This window comes from Amblyomma mixtum, chromosome 4 (genome assembly GCF_055824585.1).
Source record: "Amblyomma mixtum isolate Tamu chromosome 4, ASM5582458v1, whole genome shotgun sequence".
Taxonomy (NCBI): Eukaryota; Metazoa; Arthropoda; class Arachnida; order Ixodida; family Ixodidae; genus Amblyomma; species Amblyomma mixtum.
The window spans coordinates 109,015,677-109,040,819 of record NC_143015.1 but is presented as its reverse complement, the minus strand read 5'-3'; the positions used below and the strand labels follow the sequence as shown (position 1 = coordinate 109,040,819).

General features: G+C 49.2%; 1 protein-coding gene across 1 annotated transcript; it reads left to right on the top strand.

The window, feature by feature from the left end:
* The first annotated feature begins 2 nt into the window (after nt 1–2).
* LOC149347800 (uncharacterized) lies at nt 3–24,626 on the top strand. Its single transcript, XM_089541638.1, has 7 exons — nt 3–32; nt 114–264; nt 12,294–12,394; nt 13,166–13,262; nt 20,688–20,789; nt 22,209–22,417; nt 24,359–24,626. The coding sequence occupies exons 1-7, from the start codon at nt 3–5 to the stop codon at nt 24,446–24,448; spliced, it is 780 nt and encodes a 259-aa protein (XP_089397764.1). The 3' UTR covers nt 24,449–24,626.
* The last annotated feature ends 517 nt before the right edge of the window (nt 24,627–25,143 follow it).

Here is a 25,143-nt window from a genome sequence, read left to right as displayed (position 1 = left end):
GTATGTGGATGATTCCAGAGAAATCGAGAGCCGCTGGCATTTAGCGGGGCAGCAGATGACGGGAAGGTCGTACAGCACATTTTCCCCGTTCTCCTTCTCTCTCTTTTGTGAAGAGGCAAGCAGCGGACTCCAGGCAGTGCCCATGGTACCTTTGCAGCGGCCAAAGCCCCCGACCACCGCATCTGAAGTTCGTTCGTCGCGTGGGTGTAGCACCCAAGCCGCCCGCACTCAGCCTCTTCTCTGCGCCGGGCAAGGGAAGAAATGGTATGTGACACCTGGAAAAGGAACTACGCTCAAAAATGGCGCATACCTTGTCCCGGTCGCTGTGTCTGAGCAAACGAAAAGAGAAAAAAATGGTAGTGTTTTAACGTATTTAAGAAGAGTATGACGTGCGAAAGGACTTGAGGCAACACCGGCTCAAAGGCAACCGCATGCAAGATCAAGGTCAAAAGTTCAGGTGTCAGAGGTTAAGGCCGATGTTCAAACGTTGAGGCTTGAAAAAAATTCTCCGTTTTTAACGCGACGGCGTTAAAGGCACAAAATCTGGAGTCGGCATTGTCGGCGTGGTGAGCGAAAAATCACGAGCATGACTTCTCAGGTGGTGCCCAGAGAGCAACCTAGGAGGCAGGTGGGCCGCCTAGGTGACGTGGCCTTGTGGTGTCCTCAGAACCTACCCACCGTGGCAGGTGACAGAAAAATTAACGATTGGTCACTCGGACAGAGCAACCTGGGCCACACAAGCAAGGCCCCCCGCAGGGAGCACCTGCCATCGCAGGGCAGTGCCGCATAGCTTAATCACTGCACCAATGCGCCAGGAGGGCTACAAGGGTTCTCGGGACCTATGAATGTAGAGGATGACATTTTGCATATATGGGAATTAACACACTACGCTTACGCATCATACCCTTAATGCGGAGGGTAAGTGACCCCTCCAATGTTTTTCAGCTTTGGTTGGGAAGGAGTACTTTCACAGTAGAACATAATTCTGTAACACGTTAAATTGCCATGTGCACCGCCAAGTTTATAGTTGCTGTCACACGCCAGGCGTGCGGGTTAGATGTGCTTCTACCCGTCCTTTTACTCGTGTTAGTATTTGATAACCCTCTGGACTGGGAACATCTGATGCACATTCAAAGCCTAAATTTCTGAGCGCCGCACGGCTGAGGCTCATTTAACATTCTTTTTGCGAAGGCCGGCAGGTGTCCAAGCACTCAGGTTCGCATGGAATTCCTGCGTCGTGTGCAGAGAGCCGTGGGACAGACGTCAGTCCCGCGCACCGCAGCCTTGCTTACATTACGTAGTAAGTGATCATTGTTGTAGAAGGGGGCAGCTATCACGGCATGTCGGGCTAATGCATTCATTGGCTAAGCACAGGGTTACGCGTTCGAACTCCTCATCGGTGACCTGAGTAAGCAGCCCAAAAGGTAAAAAGGTCCTTTCATTGTGCATTGAGATTATCGGTGTACTTCGACAAACAGAATGCCGGCTTTGGTTTGGTTTGGTTCGGTTTTGTTCATGGGGTTTAACGTCCCAAAGCGACTGAGGCTATCCGGAACGCCGTAGTGGAGTGTTCCGGATAAAATCTTTCACCTGGGGTTCTGTGACATGCAGGATCGGACCCGTGTCTTTGGGGTCGGCAGCCCAGCACTATAACCACACATAAATATGAATGAAAAGTGCGCTACAGAAAGTGTGCCGGGATTACTCTCTGGTGGTTTTCCTGTGTTTTTGCTTTCGCTTACACGTCCGCGTACTGTGATGTGTCTGTGCACGTGAAAGAACCCCAGGTTATCCAAAACATCTGGAGCCCTCCACTGCCCGTCACTCATAGCCCTTATGTCGCTTCACGATATTAAAACCCACAATTAAGTATACACTTCATTCGGTAAATATTTTACGCAGACTGTAGCCAAGATGAAAGACACAGGAATATGCACAAGCAGAAAATAAAATCAGCAAATAGTATTTCATAACAGCCATGCACAGAACGCGCTGAAAGGAAACGAAATGTGAAAAAAGGATGCAGAGTATCATTTTCCTCAAGGGCTTTGCGATATAATGATCTAGCGATACACCAGCGTGCTTGGCTGTTGGCTCTGGCATCAACGGACCTATTGAGAAGCACTGAAATCTTCGAGGAACTTATTGAAGAAGCAAACGCATTCAAGAAGGAAATGCTGGAATAAAGCAGGGTGAAGCGAGCTGTGGAGATTACAAATTGCAATTTAATGGCTCTGTACTTATTTACATCTACCTTCACATTCATGCCTCGATTGCATTTTTTTTATTGAGTAGGCGTCTTTTCATTCAGAAATTTCTCGTTAGTGTACAACCCCATCCCTCACCCTAAGGGACCACGCTTCCACACTGGGAGTGTAAAACTACGACTGGCAGGAGTAGGCACCACTACCATAACGTCCGGAGTGCTTCTCGCCTCGTGTATGTACCGATGCTATCGCCTGAGTCGTCCCCACCGTAGCGATAGATGAGAGGCTGAGTTGTCGCAAGCGATGGGGTCTTAAAAGCTGAAAAACAAGTTTATGATGAGAGCAGTGAAGGTGCCAGATGATGCCACACGTTTCTGAACATGTGCAGGGCATCTCTGGGAAACCATGTTCGATAAAAGAGAAGCCAACAGCCACAGAAACCAAGGGGCACAGGGGATTTTTTAATTAATTTATTTTGTGGTGTTGATCAATTTACAATATTAATGAATATGTTATCGCTTAAAGGTAATTGATTAGAAAAGCAGAAGAAAAAACAACCACATGCCGCCGGTGGGATCCGAACCCACGACCTCCGAATCCAAGACTCCAAAAGTGCAAAATCCAAAACTCAAAAACTCCAAAACTACAAAATTCCGAAACTCCAAAACTATGAAACTCCAAAATTCTTAAACTCACAACCCTGAATCTCCAAAACTCCAAAACTCCAAAGCTGTAAAACTTAAAATTCGAAACTCCAAAACTCCGAAAGTCCAAAACTCCAAAAATCCAAGACTCCAAAAATCCAAAACTCCAAAAATCCAAAACTCCAAAACTCCAAAACTGCAAAAATCCAAAACTCCAAAATTCCGAAACTCGGAAACTCCAAAACTCGGAAACTCCAAAACTCCGAACCTCCAAAATCTCCAAAACTCCACAACCCCAAATCTCCAAAACTCCGAAACTCCAAAAATCCATACCTCCAAAATCCAAACTTCTAAAACTCCAAAACTACAAAACTACAAAATTCTGGAACAAAACCCCAAATCTCCAAAAATCCATACCTCCAAAACTCCAAAAATCCAAAACTCCGAAACTCCAAAACTCCAAAAGTGCAAAAATCCAAAACTCCAAAACTCAAAAACTCAAAAACTCCAAAAATCCAAAACTCCAAAACTCCGAAACTCCGAAAATCCAAAACACCAAAACTCCAAAACTCTGAAACTGTGGCTGTTGGCTTCTCTCATATTTATAACGAGCCCCTCTGTCACAGAAGTGGCGAAGGAGGAGTATCTGTTCTCGCTTCGGCGAGCGCGGCTTCGGCCGCTTCTTTTTGAGCAGCGTCCGCTCAGGCGGACGCAGTTGTTGCTGCGACGCGCGTCTTTTCTTTCCTTTTCTCTTTCCTCTGATCTTTTAACTCTCCTCTATCTGCACGTGGCAGCGGTGGTGGCTTGGCTCGAGCCAGTAGCAGGCCCGTGCAATTTCCTCTTCATCCTTCTCTCAGTCACAACAACAACAACAACAGAAGTGGCGGCAGCCTGTAAATTACTTTTGTTTGTATAAAACTGATGCGTCCGCGTTTCTTTGTATGTGTCTCGGGAAGAGCAAGAATGCATGCACGCTTTTTTCAGTTATGTAGACAACCCCTCGCATTGCGAAAGCGGAAGCGGCTCAAAGTCGTCCCCGATACTGCCGAAGTCTGAAGCTGACCATTAGCGGGAAAGAAGTTGCGGCCTACGTGACTGGCCTTTTGGTTGTGTTTTACTTTTTTGCGTTTCCAAGCTCACCGAATCGAGAGTCGAAGCCTGGGGCTTCTTTTTAGTTGTGCGTTAATTTTTTCCTCCTCCAAGATGGCGGCCATGCAGAGTCAAAGCGTAGGTGCCTACGTGCTCTCGTCGCGCTTTTTGGTGTTTTGTTTTTTTTTGACGCCGACGCTGTGGCGCCGCGAGTGCTCGCTCGCTAGCGCCCGAGGGCTTTAAAAGGGGGCCGTATGGAAACGAACTTCAGTCCGCTCGTCGGTGGAAACGCTGCCGCCGCGAACTCCCGGGTCTCCGAGCCGCCGCACCGCATCCTCGAAACCGCAAGCTGCCCTGGACGGACGTCGCCTTCGGGGGCCGCACTGACTGCGTTTTTGTGGATGGACTGCAGCCGCGCTTCCCGGTTGACTGTATGTTTGTTCACCTTCTGACTATTGATCGACTGTATCTAATTGGCCTCTCACTTGTGTTCTGACCTGTGTAGAAATATTCAATGTATAACTTAATTCAGTGTGTTTACTGTTATGTGCTTTCGCAATTGTTTTGTAGAATGTAAATTACGTGTCTGTGAAAGCTGCCGCATTGTTCAATCGAAGCTATAAACGTTGTTTTGTTGTTGTTACCTCTTAAACACGCCTCGGTCTCAGTCACTGCGTTTGCTTACCGGCTACGCCGGGCATCAAACGGCCAGCCCATCATTGTCCGGACTCGGTGATGATGTCGACTAGTCACCGAACCCGTGAATTAACTGGCGTCCGTGACAGGACGTTTGATGCGAAGGGAACGTGGTGAACTGAGAGAGACTTGTTGAGGTGTTGAACTGTGCCGACTTTAGAGAGGTGTCGTGTATCAACAGGATTTGCTTTGTGCTGAGCTTGTAGCTCTGTTATTGAAAGTGTGCTTGGAGATAGAAGCATGGATTTGGAAAGGTTGATAGCTATGGGTAGCCAGTTGGGGCTGAAAAGCACTGAGCTCAGAAAAAGGGTCGAAGATAAGCAGCGCGAAGAGCGGGCGTTTGCCCGAGAGAGAGAGCGGAGCAGGAGCGCGCAGCCGCGGAGCAAAAGCGCGCGGCCGCGGAGGCAGAGCGCGCGGCCGCGAAGGCAGCTGACGAACGTCAGATAGAGATTATGCGTTTGAAAATAAAGCATCTGCGACTGGAGAAAGAGGCTAGAGAGAAAGAGCGGGAGAGCCAGCCAACAGAACGCGTGTGCGACGCGATCTGCGGCGTCACCGAATCGGACAGCGAGGGAGCCATTCCTGTTCCGGCGCTTGGACAGTCAGAGAGCGAGCGAGATGTGAAGCTTTCTAATGATTTGAAGGCGGATCAACGGAGACAGCTCCGAGGAGTGATTTCAGAACACTCTCGCATCTTCTCCGACGTCCCGGGCAAGACGGACTGGGCCGAGTGCCGGTTAGAGCTCACTACCCGCACTCCGGTCCACATAAAACAATACCCACTTCCGTTTGCGACGAGAGAAGCCGTAGAAAGAGAGATGCAGCAGATGGGGCGACTGGGAATAATCGAGAAGTCCCAGTCACCCTACAATTCACCGGTCCTCTTGGTGAAGATACCAGACGGCACGAACCGGCTTTGCATTGATTTCCGACGCCTGAACGACGTCTTGGTTGCCGATTCGGAGCCAATGTCCAGAGCGGACGCGGTCTTCGCTGCAGCTGGAGAGAAGAAATACTTCTCAAAGGTAGACTTTGCCAAATGATATTGGCAAATCCCATTGACTCAGGAGTCCAAGCCCAAAACGGCGTTTTCAACGACATCGGGTCTCTTTCAATTCCGTTTGATGCTGTTCGGCATAAAAACTGCCCCGGCAGTATTTTCAAGATTGATGCAAAGAGGGGTGGAGGGAATTCCCGGAGTGCAGCACTATTATGATGATGTCCTCGTTGCCAGTGCTACGTGGGTGGAGCATCTTTCTTCGCTGAGACAGCTGTTTACGAGAATCGAGATGGCCGGCCTGACAGTACGACCAAGCAAATGCGAATTCGGGATGGAAAACATCGAGTTCCTCGGGCATCGCATTGGCAGAGGTGAGCTGGCACCACTCGGGAAAACGCTCGACAAGATACAGGCGGCGCCAACTCCTCGAACAAAGCGTCAGGTACGCGCTTTCCTTGGCTTGTCGGGGTATTACCGCGACTTCATACCCGACTACGCAAGAATAAGCGAGCCCCTCACCCAGCTGACGAGAAAAGGAGAGAGGAACGTCGTAAGGTGGACGCCGGGCCATCAGGAAGCCTTCGAAGAGCTCAAGCGACGGGTCTCAAGCCCTCCGATACTACGGCTGCCAGACTTCTCCAAACACTTTGTGCTGCGCACGGACGCCTCCGATACCAGCCTTGGCGCGGTACTAATGCAGCGGCATGACGGAACGCTTCACCGGGTGGCATACGCGAGCAGAAAATTGCTCCCCAGGGAAGCAGCTTACAGCACAATCGAGAGGGAGTGCTTAGCGTTAGTTTGGGGAATACAGAAGTTTTCCACCTACCTGTATGGGGTACCGTTCTTAGTTCAGACAGACCACCAACCACTGAGCTACATCCAAAGTGCCAAACAGCTAAACAGCAGAGTCCCGCGCTGGAGCTTGCTGCTCCAAGAATATCAGTTTACCGTCGAGCATATAAAGGGCAAGGACAATGTCGGTGCTGATTTTCTTAGCAGGCTGTAGATTTGTCGCGCGGTTAATTTTCGCTATTAATTTATTCAAGTATTATGGTGCATGTGTACACGCTGACTTGAATTGTGTGCTAGTTTTAAATGTGGTTATGTCACGCGCTGTATATCTGTGCACAGGCCTGCTCGCCGACTTCTGTGGGTCTAGAATATTATCGGATAATATTCCGAAAGTGGGGGGCCGTGTCACAGAAGTGGCGGCAGCCTGTAAATTACTTTTGTTTGTATAAAACTGATGCGTCCGCGTTTCTTTGTATGTGTCTCGGGAAGAGCAAGAATGCATGCACGCTTTTTTCAGTTATGTAGACAACCCCTCGCATTGCGAAAGCGGAGGCGGCTCAAAGTCGTCCCCGATACTGCCGAAGTCTGGAGCTCACCATTAGCGGGAAAGAAGTTGCGGCCTACGTGACTGGCCTTTTGGTTGTGTTTTACTTTTTTGCGTTTCCAAGGTCACCGAATCGAGAGTCGAAGCCGGGGGCTTCTTTTTAGTTGTGCGTTAATTTGTTCCTCCTCCAAGATGGCGGCCATGCAGAGTCAAAGCGTAGGTGCCTACGTGCTCTCGTCGCGCTTTTTGGTGTTTTGTTTTTTTTTTGACGCCGACGCTGTGGCGCCGCGAGTGCTCGCTCGCTAGCGCCCGATGGCTTTAAAAGGGGGCCGTATGGTAACGAACTTCAGTCCGCTCGTCGGTGGAAACGCTGCCGCCGCGAACTCCCGGGTCTCCGAGCCGCCGCACCGCATCCTCGAAACCGCAAGCTGCCCTGGACGGACGTCGCCTTCGGGGGCCGCACTGACTGCGTTTTTGTGGATGGACTGCAGCCGCGCTTCCCGGTTGACTGTATGTTTGTTCACCTTCTGACTTTTGATCGACTGTATCTAATTGGCCTCTCACTTGTGTTCTGACCTGTGTAGAAATATTCAATGTATAACTTAATTCAGTGTGTTTACTGTTATGTGCTTTCGCAATTGTTTTGTAGAATGTAAATTACGTGTCTGTGAAAGCTGCCGCATTGTTCAATCGAAGATATAAGCGTTGTTTTGTTGTTGTTACCTCTTAAACACGCCTCGGGTCTCAGTCACTGCGTTTGCTTACCGGCTACGCCGGGCATCAAACGGTCACCCCCCTCATTGTCCGGACTCGGTGATGATGTCGACTAGCATGGAGGTAAAAAAAACTAGGAGGGAGTGCGCTCAGCCTCTGCAAGCCATCCTCCTCTGACGCCGCTGCCGAGGGCCCTTTTGCGCACTGACTCATGGGAAATAGGCCCTCCTCCACAGTTACCAGACTGCCAGCCAGCGGTGCTTTTTAGTGAACGTCCGTGCTCCGAAGTAGCGCAGAAGCGCAGCGCCTGTGTTGCAGCTTTGGCGGAATGCGTACCGAGCTCGAGGTTGTCTGAAGGCTCCGCGTCTCAACACTTCTGTTGATTACACTCTTGAGTTTTTTGGTGCACTGTAGAAAACTGCAGGTAAACTTTTCATCAAAGGGTGCGGCCGCGACCTCGTCACTGTTCAACTGTGGTTCATAAAGAGACGGAGCGTTTATTTCAGCGCATGCTATAAGCGGAGAACTCGAGAGTAGGCGAAGAAACGAGCCTCTAAAAAAGGGTGCAGCGGCTTCCAGAGCGCTCACGGCGGATGGACGTGTTTAACGAGCGCTCCGGCGCGCTGCGCAAGATTCTATTTCTCGGGCAGGCGGACTTCGGCCCGCCCATGGGCCCGCCGTTCTCCGCTATTCTCGAGGCACAAGTCGTGCCGAATACGCTCGCGCACATAGGCGGTTCCGACGTGAAATGCAGAAGTGAAGTATTTCTCTCTCTCTCGCTGTCGAGAGAGAGTGCCGGCGGCTTTACGTCTGCCCCTGCGCGCGGTCTCCCGGCCACTGCGCACAATCACTTACAAAAAGAAGTAAAATGTATGTATACATAGCCGCGCGCTCGTAGCGTCCTGTCTCGGACTAATCGCGCGCGCGGCACATTGCACTAGCGACCGGGGTGGGGCGCCCGGCCGCGTATACCGTCCGAGGTAGCACCCACGGAGCGTTCGTGTCACGCGTGCACTACCTGGCGAAGAGCGAGCGGGAAGTCAAGCCCGCCTGCTCGATGAACGCACAGAGGCTCACCACTGTTCTGTCACGGGTATAGAGGCTAGAATATCACGGGTGCGCGCACTGCCGCGCGGCCACAGGAGCGCTTCGAGACTGTCCGGGATGATTCCCAGCGCCCTGCAGGCCGCGAGAATCTCGCGACGCGGCACAGCGAAGGAGCATGTGCTCCGATGTCTCCACTGCGCCGCAGTCAGCGCACGAGTCGCTCGGGGATGGTGGCCGCTGCGGCGAGCGAGCAGTTTGCGCTCACCACGGAGCCGTCAGTGAACGCAAGCAGATGGCCGCGCAGTTGCTCGTACAGCGAGAGAGCGAAACCGAAACCGAAATCCGGCTAAGAGCTACCACTGCCTTGTCACGTGAGGGCCTATTTCCCATGATGCTTTCCATTATATTTTTTATGACTAGGCTTCAAGATTGTGACGTCATGGTCCCTCCTAGTTTTTCTTCCTCCATGTCGACTAGTCACCGAACCCGTGACACCCTCCTTCCCCTTCCCATGTTCGATACAGTACTCTAGAGTGGACCATAGTCGGAATCTCGGTCTGTGTACCTCGTCTTTCCTCTCGTATGCGACTGTACGCCTGTTTACATGAACTCGATAGAGTCGAGCCGAGTTTGCTTGACGGGTAAAAACCCAGTTGTCGGGTCCATTTAAACGCTGTTGGGTTGAGAAATATAAGCGACCGAGCGAGTCAAGTTGCCTGCGGGGGATTAACTTGCTTGACTCTCCTTTCTAAAAACATTGTCGCTAAGCGCCGCTGCGTTACGCGCTTGAACCGAGTTCATGCAGGCTCCAAGCGGGGTGAAACAGGAAACGCGTCCCTCATAGCCTGAGTTGTTTTGGGACGTTAAACCCCAATAAACCAAACCTAACGCAACGCTGACTCCACCCGGTCCTGTTGTGTTATGTAAACAGAGCTTGTGTGTTTCCTTTTTTTAACGCGGTAGCCCTAGAAGCCTCACCATGACGAAAAGACGGCGTTTAATGTTGTGTCCCCACGTGGCACTAACTGCAGGAGGTCGAAATTATCTGGAGCCCTCCAGTACGGCGTCCCTCATAGCGTCAGTCGCTTTGGGGCGTTAAACCACATAAAAATTAAACTAAGCTAATTCTGCTAAAGAAAAGGCATTTGACTCGGAAATGGACACCGATAGTTAAGCATTTACATGCACATTTCTACGGTACAGGGACAAAATTCATAACGTATTGAAACTTGCTGCATTCCACCTTTCGGCTTGACATGTCATTCCGTTTGGACGCGTGTCACGGCCTAGGCTATTTTTTAATGTAGAGCCACCAAACCTTGTCCAGTGTACTTGACCTTAACGTCAAAGGATCTTAGAGCGCGGGCACGTGTGTGGAACACTTTATAATTGGTACGCAATGCGAGTGAAGAGAATGGATTGCTATCGGAACCTTACGCATTGTCCATATTGGAAAGAATAGCCGTGGCCTCGTGCTTGAGTCGCTTTTGAAGCGCAGTCCAATTTCAACATAATTGCACTATTTTCTTCGATATGTATTTGTGGAGCACTTTGAGGATACAAGAATTTGGCATTCACTGCAAGAATGATCTGCATCATTTTAAGCCCTTCGTTGAAGTGTAGAGTACGAAGCTATGTTGTTCGAGGGACGTCACAAGTGCGTCAACAACGCTCAGAGCGCAAAGGGCTATTGGCGCCATTGGCCGCACCTAAACACTTTATATCTGCTCATTCGATTTTTCTAAATTCCATCTGGATTAGAGACAGACATGCTTGCGCAGCGTATTGGCCCTAATTACGTGAGTCCTCAGTTTTCTAATTGGGTCCCTCCTCAGTTGCTCCGGAGATTCTTAGTTGCGGCTCCTCTTTCTTCACCGATTACTGGCTTTTTCGAGCTTTCATTTTGTTTAAGTGTACGCTCCTTTCCCAGGCACACAGTTGCCCTGGAATGGCCAGTTGACCTGCGCAAAACAAAATTTTTCAAATGGTCCGTGTTGCGCAGGTCAGCCAGCGTTGGGACAGGGCGTATGGAATCCCTGAGTCTCATCTCGAGAGCTGCTGGAAAGAAGCCATTCCAGGGCTACTGCGCGCCTGGGTAGGTGATCGTTGCTGAGAATGGAGGAGATGAATATAATATTTATTTTTATTTAATCAATACTGCCAGCCTTAGTAGGCCCAAGCAGGAGGGGCAATACAATGAGTTACGAGGCGAAGTAACATTTAGCACACAATCTAAAAGATAAACAAAAGAAAGACAACCCATGCATGATTCGAACAAAAAAACAGGCAAATTGAACACAATGTCTCGGCAGAACTGGAAGTATAGCATACAAAAGTTGTTATAAAAAACTGGCAATGCTCTGAGTGCTTAACAGTGCAGTCAAAGGAAGCTGGTTCCACTCAGTTATTGTTCGGGGAAAATAAGAATATTTATACAAGTTGGTTCTGACACGACAAGGTGTTAAGGACTGGGCGTGACGATGTCTTGTTAATCGCGTTACTAGTGGTTTTATGTAAGGGTCCGGGCTCATTGATAACTTATTATTTTTCAACAAAAAGAGAAATTTTACTTGCAAAAGCTTTAATTTAGTTTCCAGTGTCTGTATGCCATTAACATTTAAAGTTGCAGCAAAGTCGGTAGTACGGAATTTGGAAAAAATAAAATGAACTGCTTTCCGCTGAATCATTTCTAACGCATGGATGCTAGTTTTAGTGAAAGGATCCCACACTGTACAGGCATATTCTAATTTCGGTCTAATTATTGATGTATAAGCTAGGAGCTTAGTTGCGGAAGGGGCTCGTTTTAATTTATATCTAAGAAAACACAGTTTCCGCAATGATGATGCACAAATGTTAGATACTTCTATACTTCTGTCCACCGAAGTCACACGAAGAGGTAGTTGTGCGTGTCTAAGCGGGGCTCTGCGAGATTTCCAGTCGCCTGGCGTTCTGAGATAAGCTCAGCAGCCCCATTTCTGGTGGTTATGGCTCAACACATGCAGTGGTTTTTCTCGTGACAATGCTCACTTCTTGCTTTCTTTTTTGTTGCGGAATCGCAATGTGCTCTGTGGGGTCAATCTTCTCACTGCTTCGAGACTGGGGCAATTTCAATGAATGCGGCATTGTAGAGGCCCGTGTGCTGTGCGATGTCAGTGCACGTTAAAGAACCCCAGGTGGTCGAAATTTCCGGAGCCCTTAACTACAGTGTACTTTATAGCCTCAGTCGCTATGGGACGTTAAACTCGCAGAGGAAACTGGGCCTCCTAAACTTAAGCTAGCGCATGAAAACTTTTGCACAATGAACTTAAGTTCCAGCCAAGGTGGTGCAACCTCTCTCCTGGCATGCTTACAGACAACACTCAGTTTAGCCGGTCGTCAACAGCCCGGCTGACGTTACCGACGTTCAATTGTAAAGATGGTAATTTTTGAAATGCTCGTGCCACCGTAGGTTGAGAGTTTGAGGAAGAGACCTTTTTATAGTGGATTCTCAGCCTATCTCTGCTCGTTTTAAACGCGTTGCTTTAGGCTTAAAGCTAGCGCTTCGGTTGTCTTTCCAGAACTGCGGCTTTCCTTTGGATGCGGTACCTTTCGACCTCCGTCATTCGGAAGCGAGACGGTGCAACTCGGGGAGACCGGAGATGCATCGAGAATCCTGACGGTGAGTGCACAGCGGCGAAATATGCCACGTTAAACCCACATGAACCTTGAGCTTTGTAAACGGCCCCGCCGCGGTTGTTCAGAGGTTACGGCGCTCAGCTGCTGACCCGAAAGACCCGGGTTCGAAGCCGGCTGCGGAGGCCGAATTTCGATGCCGGCGAAACGACGAGGGTAGGGATGCTCGGCAGACTAAGGACCAGTGAAGTTTCATTGTTGCTTCACGACCTCAGCCGCCCGGCGGGTAGCGGAATAATATTCTCATTAAATCAAAAAAAGGCAACGTTATCACTCGTACTTACTGCTATCGGTGAGGCGAGACGAACCGAAAGGCTGGTGCCCCATTTATGGCCAGTGAACGCACTGAAAAAGGCAGTAACAACAAAGAATTCAGTCCGAAGCGAGGGGTCCGGCTTGTAAGGGCAGCGCCATGTTTGTTGGTTGGTTGGTTGGCCTCAAGTAGAATGGCACATACCCACTACGGGGGAGTGGCCAAGACACAGGCGGTGAACTGTTTGAATGATTAAGAGTTTTAGAGGTAAAGGAGTATTAGTAGGGTATAGGCTGACAGATTTTGTCCCCGCGGGAATGCAACTTCTTCCTCGCCGTCCTGTTGGCCGATGAAAATGGGCGGAATTGTTCTTCCGGCGGCAAAAATCTGTCCTGCACCGATAGGGCTTCCCGCTGGGCATTTCGACGGAATCTCCGTCGTGGCTGTGGACCGGTGATGCGCGGCGCTTCTGAATTGTGGCTGTTGCTGAACCTTTTTCCGCAGATCAGCCGCTGTCGGATACACTCGTGTGACACACCTGCATCGCGTCTGCACCGTTTGCAGCCAAGGAAGAGTACCCGGAGCCAACAGCTGTGCGGAGGTAAGCCATTTTTATTGGGAGCGAAGTGTTAAAGGCGACTCTCAGACGAGTAGAAAATTATTGGCATATTCTAGTAGGTCTTTGCCGGTGCTGAGAATAGCGAGGGCGGAACTAGAGATTGGTGGGAAGTTATATTCTACAATGAACAAACGACGTGAGGCCAGTGCCGATGGTTGCGCCATGCTGTGCGAAAACTTTGCAGCTCTCCGAGTAGTCACCTGCGAAATATCTCTTGTTGTTGATTGGTTTGGATTTATGTGGTTTAAAGTTTCAAATCAACTCGGGACTATGAGGAACACCGCAGTGGAGGTCTCCAGATAATGTGTACCACCTGGGGTTCTTTAACGTGCACTGACATCACACAGCACCCTGGCGCCTAGCATTTCGCCTGCATTGAAATGCGACCGCCGCGGCTGGGATCGAAGCCGCGTCTTTAAAATCCACAGCCGAGCGCCATAACCATTCAGCCACTGCGGGGACATGCGTGACGTTGATATTATACGCTTTATACTATTATACACATACGCCGCAGCGATGCCGTATGTGGCTGTAAGACTCAGGCGGCGACGCGAGCAACGGCGAAGGAGGGCGCACAAAGACGCGTTTGTCTTGCCGGACGAGCTGTTTCGACGCCTTTTTCGACTGGAGAAGCAGACAGTGGACTGGGTGTTCGAAAAACTCGGCGATGAACTAGGAGGTGTGCGTGCGAGTACGCTGTCGGTGCAGCGGCGGGTGCTGTGCGCACTGCGGTTATTTGCGACCGGCGGCTTTCATGCAAGCTTCGGCAGCTGACGTCACCTCTGTGCCTCAACTACATACAGATAAAACATGCTTATCCTGGCGAAGAATTTTATTTTCCCTGCAAATCGCACTTCGTGGTAGCCTTCTGTTTCCCTGTCGAGGAAAAAGAAGCAGACGACCACACATCACACACTGCAATGCTTCACGCCTTCAACATTTGCCACCGATCGTAAGAGCCGAACAACACCTACCTTAACAAGTTGGCTTCATCGATTTTTCCGCACTTAGATCAACCGCACAGTACCTTGAATTTGAACGCCGCGTAAGAAAACAGTATCAAGGCGTGAAACCGCTGTTTTCGTGCAAAGCGGCTCGTTGATGTTTTACCGCCGTCAGCGCACCCCCGCGGAAGCAAAAGTTACCCACTAGAACCCCAGGTGGTCCAAACTTCCGGAGCCCTTCACTACGGCGTCTCTCATAGCCTGAGTTGCTTTGGGACGTTAAACCCCAATAAACCAAACCAAATTTAATAGCCTAACTTCTTGCGCTTCTTGTTTTTCTTGATATTTTTCAGTTTTAAACATAACTTTTTGGCAAAATAAAATAATTATTTTTATCGCTGCGCATTTCTTTACTCTCCAATCCAATATCTTTGTTCTGTGGCTTCTAGAAGTTTGCACAATAATATTTCGTTATCCATAAAAGACATGTAGGGGAATGTTGTATCTGTTAGTGGATTAGTTTGTGTAGAATGCAGCGTTGAAAGTTTGTCGTTATAAGCCATTTCTTCTTTAATATAAAGACCCCTAAAGTTTGCGAAAAAACTTACCATGAGTCATGCTTCCAGAATTCACTTTGTACGAACTCGCTACAACTCGCTGCTTTACAGTCGCGAAATACGCACCTAAGCGTCGAATCGGCGTTGGCAAAATAGCTTCCCCTCCCTCTTTGGTGGCTGAGGTCTCTTTTTGTCTTTCTCTGGTATCGTGCAGGAGATGCCTAGCCGCTCCACCGGCCCGCTGTACCAGTTCTTCCACATTCGTGGAGCGGCTCCGGTGGCGGGCAGCGGACGTCTTCCAGCTACTGTGGAGGCACGGCAACGCTCGGACAGCCTCCAGGGAAGAAGACTGTGCCATGTTCATGGGGTGGCTTTCTCTTCGTGCGCGTCTATGTGTGGAAAGGTAGAAAAATAATGACGACTGTGACACTAACGATCACTGTAATAGAGATAATGTTAACTCATAACATACGTTGAACACGTACGGCTGGTACCGGCCCATTTGGTCGTTACACGAGGTCCCAGCTGAAGGAAATCGAGGCTTTTAAAAAGACGGGGCGTTCAGCACGAGCGAAATGGACAGTACCGTGGGGAGTCAGTCGCTTGGCCTTGCCTGCCGAGTGTATTTCCAGCCAGCCTAGTTAATACTGAATAGCTAGCTTTTCATCTCTTGGAAGACTGAAGAGTTTCTTTAGGGGAAGGAGATTTTCGTTCCACCTCCCGTAGACGCGCGATGCACATTTATGGCCGCCGCTTCCGCTGCGGTCTGACAGCAACGCGTCACGCGGATTCACTTTCGAAACACAACGCATCACCCGCGGCCACCTCTAACTCCAACGCCCATCGTGGACAGCGCTTCTAAGATGGCGATCTACTTCTTTGAGAGCATGCACGGGAGCGATGCTGTCCCGTGGTGTGTTTTCATTGCGAAAGCAATCCTGCTAGCACTTTTCTGCCGTCGGTGGAGGTCGTTCCTTCGATCCGGCGCAGCTGCGGCGCACGACCACGTGACAGCGTGACGTCACGACCAGAGGAGAGCATGGCCCCAACTCGTCTCTTCGGCCGTAGTGGTTCCTTCGCTCGGCGCGGCGGTTACGACGTGACGGCCTCCTCAGCCCGCCGCGTGAGGGCGCTCGCTAAGAGAGGATAAAAGGGGCGCCGCAGGCGCGCTCTGCTTGGTCATGTCTGAGGAGTTGTACAAGGCGTCCCTGGAGCGATGTGATTCGCGCTAACGGCGGCGTCGTGCCGAGGAGACAGATGAGGAAAGGCAAGAGCGGTTGGCTAAGCAACGCGGATATGCAGCAGAATGGCGAGCCCGGCGGCGTTCTACAAGTTCAGTGAGCGAGAGTAGTTTCAATGTAATTACCAAGAGTCGCTACTTTACGGACCACCAAAGTGTGTTCATTGGAATAAACAAACACTAGAAACCATGTTGTGTGCAGAGTAAATCATTTAGTTGCACAAAACGCGAAGCCATGCCAAACCGCCAGCAGAGCCAAGCGCAGCCAGGGAGCTATTGCTTTCGCAATCACTCAGGCTTAACCAGAGCTAAGCCACAGCTAATTTTTTCTATTTCGCAGGCTCTTTTTTACAGGGCGCAAAAAAAAGCGACGCAAAGCAAACTTTGCTGTAAACATTCATGCTGTTTGTTTTTCAAGGCCGTCTGCAACTTTCATACTGCACTTTGTTCATGAAGCCAGTAGTTAAAACTTTGGCTCATCACACTTAATAATGAGATATGCTGAGTGAAAAAAAAATGTGGACATCTAACAGCGACTACTAACAGCACTCGGTTGGATGTATTCGCCTCGGTTAGAAGTACACCATACTCTTTGCTTTCAAACTTCATTTTTTTTGTAGTAGGAACACCCTGTATGTCTGGCTTCGCTTCCACCCGCAGAGAGGCTTGTCCAAGCAGTTTTTTTTTTTTCAGCAGATTCGAATGCAAATGAAACTCCTGAGGGAGTAATCGTAAAATAACGAATACTAAGCAAGTAAGAACTCAACAAACGATTGAGGACTCGTACCTTGCCGAACTGCAACCATGTTTTCACATCAGTGTGAGGTATAATGAGGGTCATGCAATGGCAGTGTTGTCAATAGCACATGTCTTCGTTGTGGCGTCACTTGTATCCATCTTGTTTCCAGGCGTGGCAGGGCAGCAAGGAAGGCTGTATTAAGAACTGCCTTACGCGAAACAACGCTTTCGCGCTGCCTTGGCCGAGACCAGCATCATAGACCTGGACAGCTGGAGGGGCGAGCCTGCAGGCCACGGATTCAAGCTTAAGATGTTCCCAAAAGATGTCCTGGGTCAGTTGTGGGTACCTCAGCTATCTCCTCTTTTCCGCCAAAGCGCAATTATTAAGCTACTCTGCCTAAAGGCCATGATCATCGTCATCATCATCATCAGCCTGGCTATGCCCACTTAAGGGCAAAGGCCTCTCTCGTGTCTCCCCAATTAACCCTGTTCTTTGTCAGCTGCAGCCACCGTATCCGCTGGAAACTCCTTAATCTCATCCGCCCATCTAACTTTCTGCCGCCCCCTGCTACGCTTCCCTTCCCTTGGAATCCACTCCGTTACCCTTAAGGACCAGCCGTTATCTTTCCTTCACATTAAATGCGCTGTCCAAGCCCATTTTTCCTCTTAATTTTGACTAGGATGTCATTAATCCGCGTTTGATTCCTCGCCCACTCTGACCTCTTACGGTCTCTTAACGTTACACGTATCATTTTTCTTTACATAGTTCGCTGCGTTTTTCGTTAGCCTACGCGTTCCTGTTCCGTAGGTGAGTACCGGTAAGATACAGCTGTTATATACATTTCTTGGGGGATATTGATAAACTGCCATCCATGATCTGAGAGAGCCTGGCATATGCGCTCCGCCCCATTCTTATCTTCTATTTATTCCCCTCTCATGATCCGGATCAGCGGCCACTACCTGCCCTAAGTACACGATTCTCCTACCTCTTCCAGCACCTCGCTGCCAATTATGAACAGCTGTTCCTTAGCCGGACTGTTGAACATTCCTCTGGTCTTCTGCATGTTAACTTCAACACCTACCGTACTGCTCTGCCTGCCTAACTCATTGATCATGCTTTGCAGTTCATCTCCTGAGTGACTGAGTGACGCTATGATCATGTCGGTTCTAAAGGTTCTAACTATAAAGGAGGCAAGCAATATTGGTCGATGGTGAAGCTTAATCTTAAGTTATCATGACTGGCTTTCATTTGAAGTTTTATTTGCTGAGTCATACCTTGATCTCTTGTACCTTTGGTTGTTGGATGTTTCTTGCAGACAATGTATTTTGCTCCTATTGTTCCTGTTTGGTTTGTCCTTTTTCCCTCGAGATTGTGTCCTGTTTTGGCTGTCCTCTGTTTTGATGTCAGATGCTTGTCATTTATCTTGTTTCGAGACCCCTAATTGCGGTGTGCTTTGCCACGCTGCATGCGCGAAGGTCACGAGTTCATGTCAGGTGCCATATAATACTTCGTCTCACAAGATGTTTGGAGCACTACGGAAGGTAGAGCTCTCTCGTCCAATCAGGGCTCCATGAACACAAAAAATAGTCCCTCGAATATTTTAGCAGTGTAGGACTATTAATCAAACCAGAAGCACAGCAACTGAAAACGTAGTTTGGACTCGTAGATTTAAATGGTAGAGAGTGCTTCAGTCACTGATGAAATCTACTGACATATCCCGTACGTACACAGCTCTGCGGAGGCCTGCTAGGAGGTAGTGATGCGTCCATATTTTCCAACGTGGCGTCAGCCGAGTCAGTTGTGTCGCCTGTGTGCCCCACATAGACAGTGCGCTGTTTTCCCAAGCAAATGATCTCATTTGGCTTCTTGAAGTGCTTCGAGTTAAGAGCGGGGGTAGTTCAAATACAAATGCGCTCACCAAGAGGACTGCAAAACTCACTCAAGTGAGCGAGCGAACGCTTTACCAGTGGACAACAGAGACGTTGAAGGCGGGCCGAATGTTGTTCTCGAAGGCAGCGTTACAGTGATGGACAACGCGCCATATCATTCTGTGAAGCAGGATAGAGTGCGTCGGTTGAGTAGCCTCAAAAATGACATACAGACTTGGCAGTCCGGACAAGGCGTCGCGTGTAGCAGCGACATGGTTAAGGCCGAGCTCATGAAGCTTGTCAACAACGTGAACACAGGTGGGGACCGATACCGTGTGGACTGCATCGCCAAAGCTGCTAGCCATCACGTTGTGCGCCTGCCACCCTGCCACTGCCAAGTGAACCCGACAGAGCTTGTTTGGAGTGATGTCAAAGGTTTCGTGACCAGTCAAAACAAGACCTTTAAGCTCCAAGACGTGGAGCCTCTGGTTTGGCACGGCATCATGCAAGTGACTGCTGAGAAACAGAAGTATTACGAGCAGCATGTTATCAATGAGGAAAATGTGTTGAGCAAACTGGACCACATCATCGACGATGTTGTTGACCAAGGACTGGCTATTGTCAACCTAGAGGACGACACAACCAGCAGTGCTGAATGGAGTTGTGGTGAGGACGATAAAATGAGCTCCATTAACGTGCTAACCTGCTTGCGAATGTCTGGACCATTCAGTACTGTCGCAGTGAGAGTAACAAAAATGAGAACCCCATCATATTTCATGAGATGCGGTAGACGCCGTGCTCCGGGTAAATTTTGACCGCTTGTGCGCGGCTGGCTTTCGCGCAGCGCATGGGGTTGTTTTGCATTTGGCCACCATCGACATTCGGCTACCCCGGCCTGCATTCGACCTAGCATAAACAGTGTAGTGACAACGCTGGAAGAAATAGATTTATATACACTAGACAGGAACAGCGCCGCCGCGGTGGCTCAGTGGTTACGGCGCTCCGCTGCTGGCCCGAAGGACGCGGGCTCGATCCCGGCGACGGCGGCCGAATTTCGATGAAGGCGAAATTCTAGAGGTTCGTGTGCTGTGCGATGTCAGTGCACGTTAAAGAACCCCTGGTGGTCGAAATTTCTAGAGCCCTTCACTACGGCGTCCCTCATAGCCTGAGTTGCTTTGGGACGTTAAAGCCCAATAAACCAAACTAGACATGAACATTGAAAATAACTGTGACGTAACAACATAGGAACCGATACAAAAAGGTGGCGGCAAAAAAAAAGAAAAAAGTTGGGCCTCGCAGTCCCTTTCGAACGGGTGTCCGCTGGTTCAAAAACAGATGAAAGAATAACAAGACATGAAGCGCACCTGCTAGAGGTATAAACATGCTAACTACTAGTACGCCATTTTTCACGTCGATGGAGCCACCTGCCAGCAAATGGCGGGGCGACAGGAGCGTAGGAACACACTAATGTAGTGCGCACCATCCTGATTGGACGAGAGTGCTCTACCTTTCGTAGTGCTGCAAACATCTTGTGAGACGGGGTAATGACGACTTTTGCCTCAGGAGTCTCAACAGACCTAAGCCCAAAAACTGTCACTTTTTACTACTTGTACTCCAATTTCTGCTGGAATGAAACCTTCAAGCCAAACCAAAACTTCCCTTCAGAGTGCAATGCAATAATAGCACTAGAGATCCATCCGGCGCAAGCACTCCTTCTGTTTGATAGATCGCGTGGAGTTTTCATACCAGTACCCGGCAGTGGTGCAGTTTAAGCGATGCGTCACTTTCCTTGCAGGGGGTTGTTTCATACACAGCTACCGGTGGGGCTTGTGACGCCCAGGTTAGTGGTTCTTGTGGACTCTGTCCATCTCTCGACCAGTGAACTGATGCGCAGTGTAAGGTTCGTGCCGCTCGTAGGTTGAGCGGCACAAATGCTCGTGCCGCTTTAGGTTGACAGTTTGAGGAACAGTCCTTTTAAGAGTAAGTTCTTAGCCTATCTCTGCTCCTTATCAGATGCGTTGCTTTAGGCTTAAAACTCTCGCTTCGCTTGCCTTTGTAGCACTGCGGCTTTCCTTTGGATGCAGTACCTTTCGAGCTCTGTCATTCGGCGGCGAGACGGTGCAACTCGGCGAGACCGCAGATGCATCGAGAATCTTCTCGGGTGAGTGCACAGCTGCGAAATATCGGACCTTAAACGCTCATGAAGCATGAGCTTCGTAAACGCACACACAACGCAACGCTCGCAGAGCAAAGGAGCCTCTTGAACTTAAGCTAGCGGATGCAAACTTTTGTACAATGAACTTGAGTTTCAGACAGAGTGGCGCAGTCTATCGGGATTAATGACAGACAGTGGTATAATGGTAGCGGGGTGGACCATATGACAGGTGTAACGTTAAGAGACCGTAATCGGGCGGAGTGGGTGAGAGAACAAACGCGGGTTAATGATATCCTAGTTGAAATCAAGAAGAAGTGGGCTTGGGCAGGGCATGTAATGCGAAGGCAAGATAACCGCTGGTCCTTAAGGGTAACGAGTGGATTCCAAGAGACGGCAAGCGTAGCATGGGGCGGCAGGTAATTAGGTGGGCGTATGAGATTAAGAAATTTGCGGGAATATGGTGATCGCGGCTGGCGAAGGACAGGGTTAATTGGGGAGACATGGGACAGGCCTTTGCCCTGCAGTGGGCGTAGTCAGGCTGATGATCATGATGATGGTGGTGGACCAAATGGACTCTAAGGGAAGAAATGGGACGGAGCAAGCTCTGCCTTTAACTAAGCTATTTTGCAGGAAGAGCGTAATTTATATGTGGCCAAACTGTAAAAACAAACAACACTCTGCAATGTTTTTCACTAGCCATCAAGGCAGTGCACGGGTCCAAAAAGAAAATACATCCTGCATCCCTGGCCTGAGGATGAATCCCCTCATAAACTCTTTCCATAGTTATAAGCCACGACAGAAACTGGCTATGAATTCACACAGTTGTTGTGCGACTGGCGCAGGCTTCTTTGCTGATAAGAATTCAAAATGCTTCGACTGTTTCTCTGGCGAGCTGGTCTTTATGCCTGAAATAAATGACAGTGCGTGAAAAAGAGGGGGTGCATTTGCACGAGCGATGGCACAAGGGGAGATGTCTGGACGAATTCGAAGAATCACTGTCGCATGAACCAATGTTTGAGTGTTAGGAAGGCTGGGTACCATGACATCCTGCGCGATTCAAAACGGTAGAAGACATGCGAAACCTTCGCTCATATCGCTGAAACCTTTGGCTGTGAAGCTACACTATCGCATTCAGCAACTGTGTCTCGTGCTTGTAACGGGATGACAGCAACAACAATCAATTCCATGTAAGCCATCGCTTAACGTACACAGCACTCCTAACTGTAGTTACCCCACTTCATTTCGTAGCAACCGTTCCTTGACCTTCCAGCCGAGGTCTCGCTCACCCCGCTCAGTAAGGACACTGCTATCAAATCCAAATATCCACATAAGCATCGAATCCGCGTTGGCAAAGTAGCTCCCCCCCCCCCCCCCCCCATTTGGTGCCTGAGGTCTCTTTTTTCTCTTTCTCTGCTATCGTGCAGGAGATGCCTAGCCGCTCCACCGGCCCGCTGTACCAGTTCTCGTTCGACCACCTTGAAAACGGTACATTCGGGGAGCGGCTCCGGTGGCGGGCAGCGGGCGTCTTCCAGCTACAAAGGAAGGCACGGCAACGCTCGGACAGCCTCCAGGGAAGAAGACTGTATCATGTTCGTGGTGCGGCTTTCTCTTCGTGCTCGTCTATTTGTGGAAAGGTAGGAAAATAATGATGACTGTGACACTAACGATCACTGTAAAAAAATTCAGGGGGCACTTTGGCTCTCTAAAGTGCTGCAAGGCGAAAGTGTTTCCGTGAGCACTGTTTGTTTTTTTTGCGTAGCATATCGCAATCACTGAGTTCAGCCATGGGCGCGGCCGGGCAGCCACCAAACCACGTGATAAAAGAAAGAAAATAAATCAATAAAAAGGAAAAAGAAAAAAAGAAAAAAGAAACAAAAAAGGAAAATAAACCAAAAAAGGACGGCTGAGCATGGTGGCGGCAGCCACCGCCCCGTTTCAAAGGGGGCGCTCCTATCCATCCATCCATACGTCACGGAGGAAAAGCTGCTGAGAAAATCGAGTGCCGCCAAGCAATACCTCGCGCAAAAAGACCGCGCAATATGCAATGCATTCTTGGCTGAACCAAGCTAAGCCTGGGCATCTTTTTTTTTACTTTTTATTTCTCATATTTTGTTTTTATTTTTTATTTTTGCCCGTTTTCCTATTTCATTGTTTATTATGATTTCCATATCTTAATTCTATTGTATTTTTATTTTTGTTTATTTTCTTATTTTAATTCTTTATTTCTATTTTCTTGATTATATTTCTTTATTCCTTTTATTTTATTTATGAAACCCATGCATTCACTAGATACGCCTTTATTCATGCTCGAATCTTGAGCCTTCGTGGCGGAGTGGTAGCGTCTTGGCTTCAAATGTCAAAGGCCCTGGCTCGATTCCCACCCTTGGCGCAGTTTCTTTTTAAGCAGTGACGCCGAAAGGCAGACAAATCTGCCGACACGGCTGCAGACGCGTCTGTCGACATGGCTGCCAACGCGTCTGCTAACGGCAGTATGAGGGATTAAAGGCTTTCTCCTTAATAGAGATAACGTTAACTCATGACATGGGTTGAACACGTACTGGTTCCGGCCCATTTGCTCGTTACACGGGGTCCCAGCTGAAGGAAATCGAGGCTTTTAAAAATACGGGGCGTTCAGCACGAGCGAAATTGACAGTACCGTAGGGAGTCAGTCGCTTGGCCTAGCCTGCCCAGTGTTTTTCCAACCAGCCTAGTTAATACTGAATAGCTAGCTTTTCATCTCTTGGAAGACTGAAGAGTTTGTTTAGTGGAACGAGATTTTTATTCCACCTCCCGTATAGACGCACGATGCACATTTATGACCGCCGCTTCCGCTACGATGTGACAGCAACGCGTTACGCGGGTTCACTTTCGAAACACAACGCCTCAGCAGTTGCTGCCGCATCTCCCGTGGCAAACTCCAACTCCAACGCCCGTCGTGGACAGCGCTTCTAAGATAGACTTCTTTGAGAGCGCGGGTGGGAGCGATGCTGTCACGCGGTGTGTTTTTCTATTACGCCGGCGGTTTCTTACAGGACGCAAAAAAAAGCAACGCAAAGCATACCTTGCTGTAAACATTCCAGCTATTTGTTTTTCAAGGTTGTCTACAACTTTCATACTGACACTTTGTTCCTGAAGCCAGTAGTTAAAAACTTTGGCTAATCACACTTAGTAATGAGATATGCTGACTGAAAAAAAAATAATGTGGACATCTAACAGCGACTACTAACAGCACTTCGTTGGATGTAATCGCGTAAAATGCTCTTTGTTTTTAAACTTCATTTATTTTTAGCCCGAACACCCTCTATGCAAGGCTTCGCTTCCACCCGTAGAGAGGCTTGTCCAAGTAGTTTTTTTTTTCAGCAGATTCGAATGCAAATGAAACTGCTGAGGGAGTAATCGTAAAATAAAGAAGGCTAAGCAAGTAAAAACTCAACAAACGATTGAGGACTCGTACCTTGCCGAACTGCAACCATATTTTCACATCAGTGTGAGGTGTAATGAGGGTCATGCAATGGCAGTGTTGTAAACAGCACATGTCTTCGTTGGGGCCTCCCTTGTACCCACCTTGTTTCCAGGCGTGGCAGGGCAGCAAGGAAAGCCGGATTAAGAACTGCCGTACGCGAAACAACGCTTTCGCGCTGCCTTGGCCGAGACCAGCATCATAGACCTGGACAGCTGGAGGGGCGAGCCTGCAGGTCACGGATTCAAGCTTAAGATTTTCCCAAAAGATGTCCTAGGTCAGTTGTGGGTACCTCAGCTATCTCCTCTTTTCCGCCAAAGCGCAATTCCTAAGCTACTCTGCCTAAACGCCATGATCGTCGTCATCATCATCAGCAGCCTCGCTATGCCCACTCCAGGGCAAAGGCCTCTCTCGTGTCTCCCAAATTAACCCTGTTCTTTGTCAGCTGCAGCCACCGTATCCCTTGCAAACTCCTTAATCTCATCCGCCCATCTAACTTTCTGCCGCCCCCTGCTACGCTTGCCTTCCCTTGGAATCCACTTCGTTACCCTTAAGGACCAGCCCTGTCCAAGCCCATTTTTCCCTCTTGATTTCGACTAGAATGTGATTAATCCGTGTTTGTTTCCTCACCAACTCTGACCTCTTACGGTCTCTTAAAGTTACACCTATCATTTTTCTTTACATAGCTCGCTGCGTTTTTCGTTAGCCTACGCGTTACTGCCCCGTAGGTGAGTACCGGTAAGATACAGCTGTTATATACTTTTCGCTTGGGGGATATTGATAAACTGCCATCCATGATCTGAGAGGACCTGCCAAATGCGCTCCACCCCATTCTTATTCTTCTATTTATCCCCCTCTCATGATACGGATCAGCAGCCACTACCTGCCCTAAGTACCCGT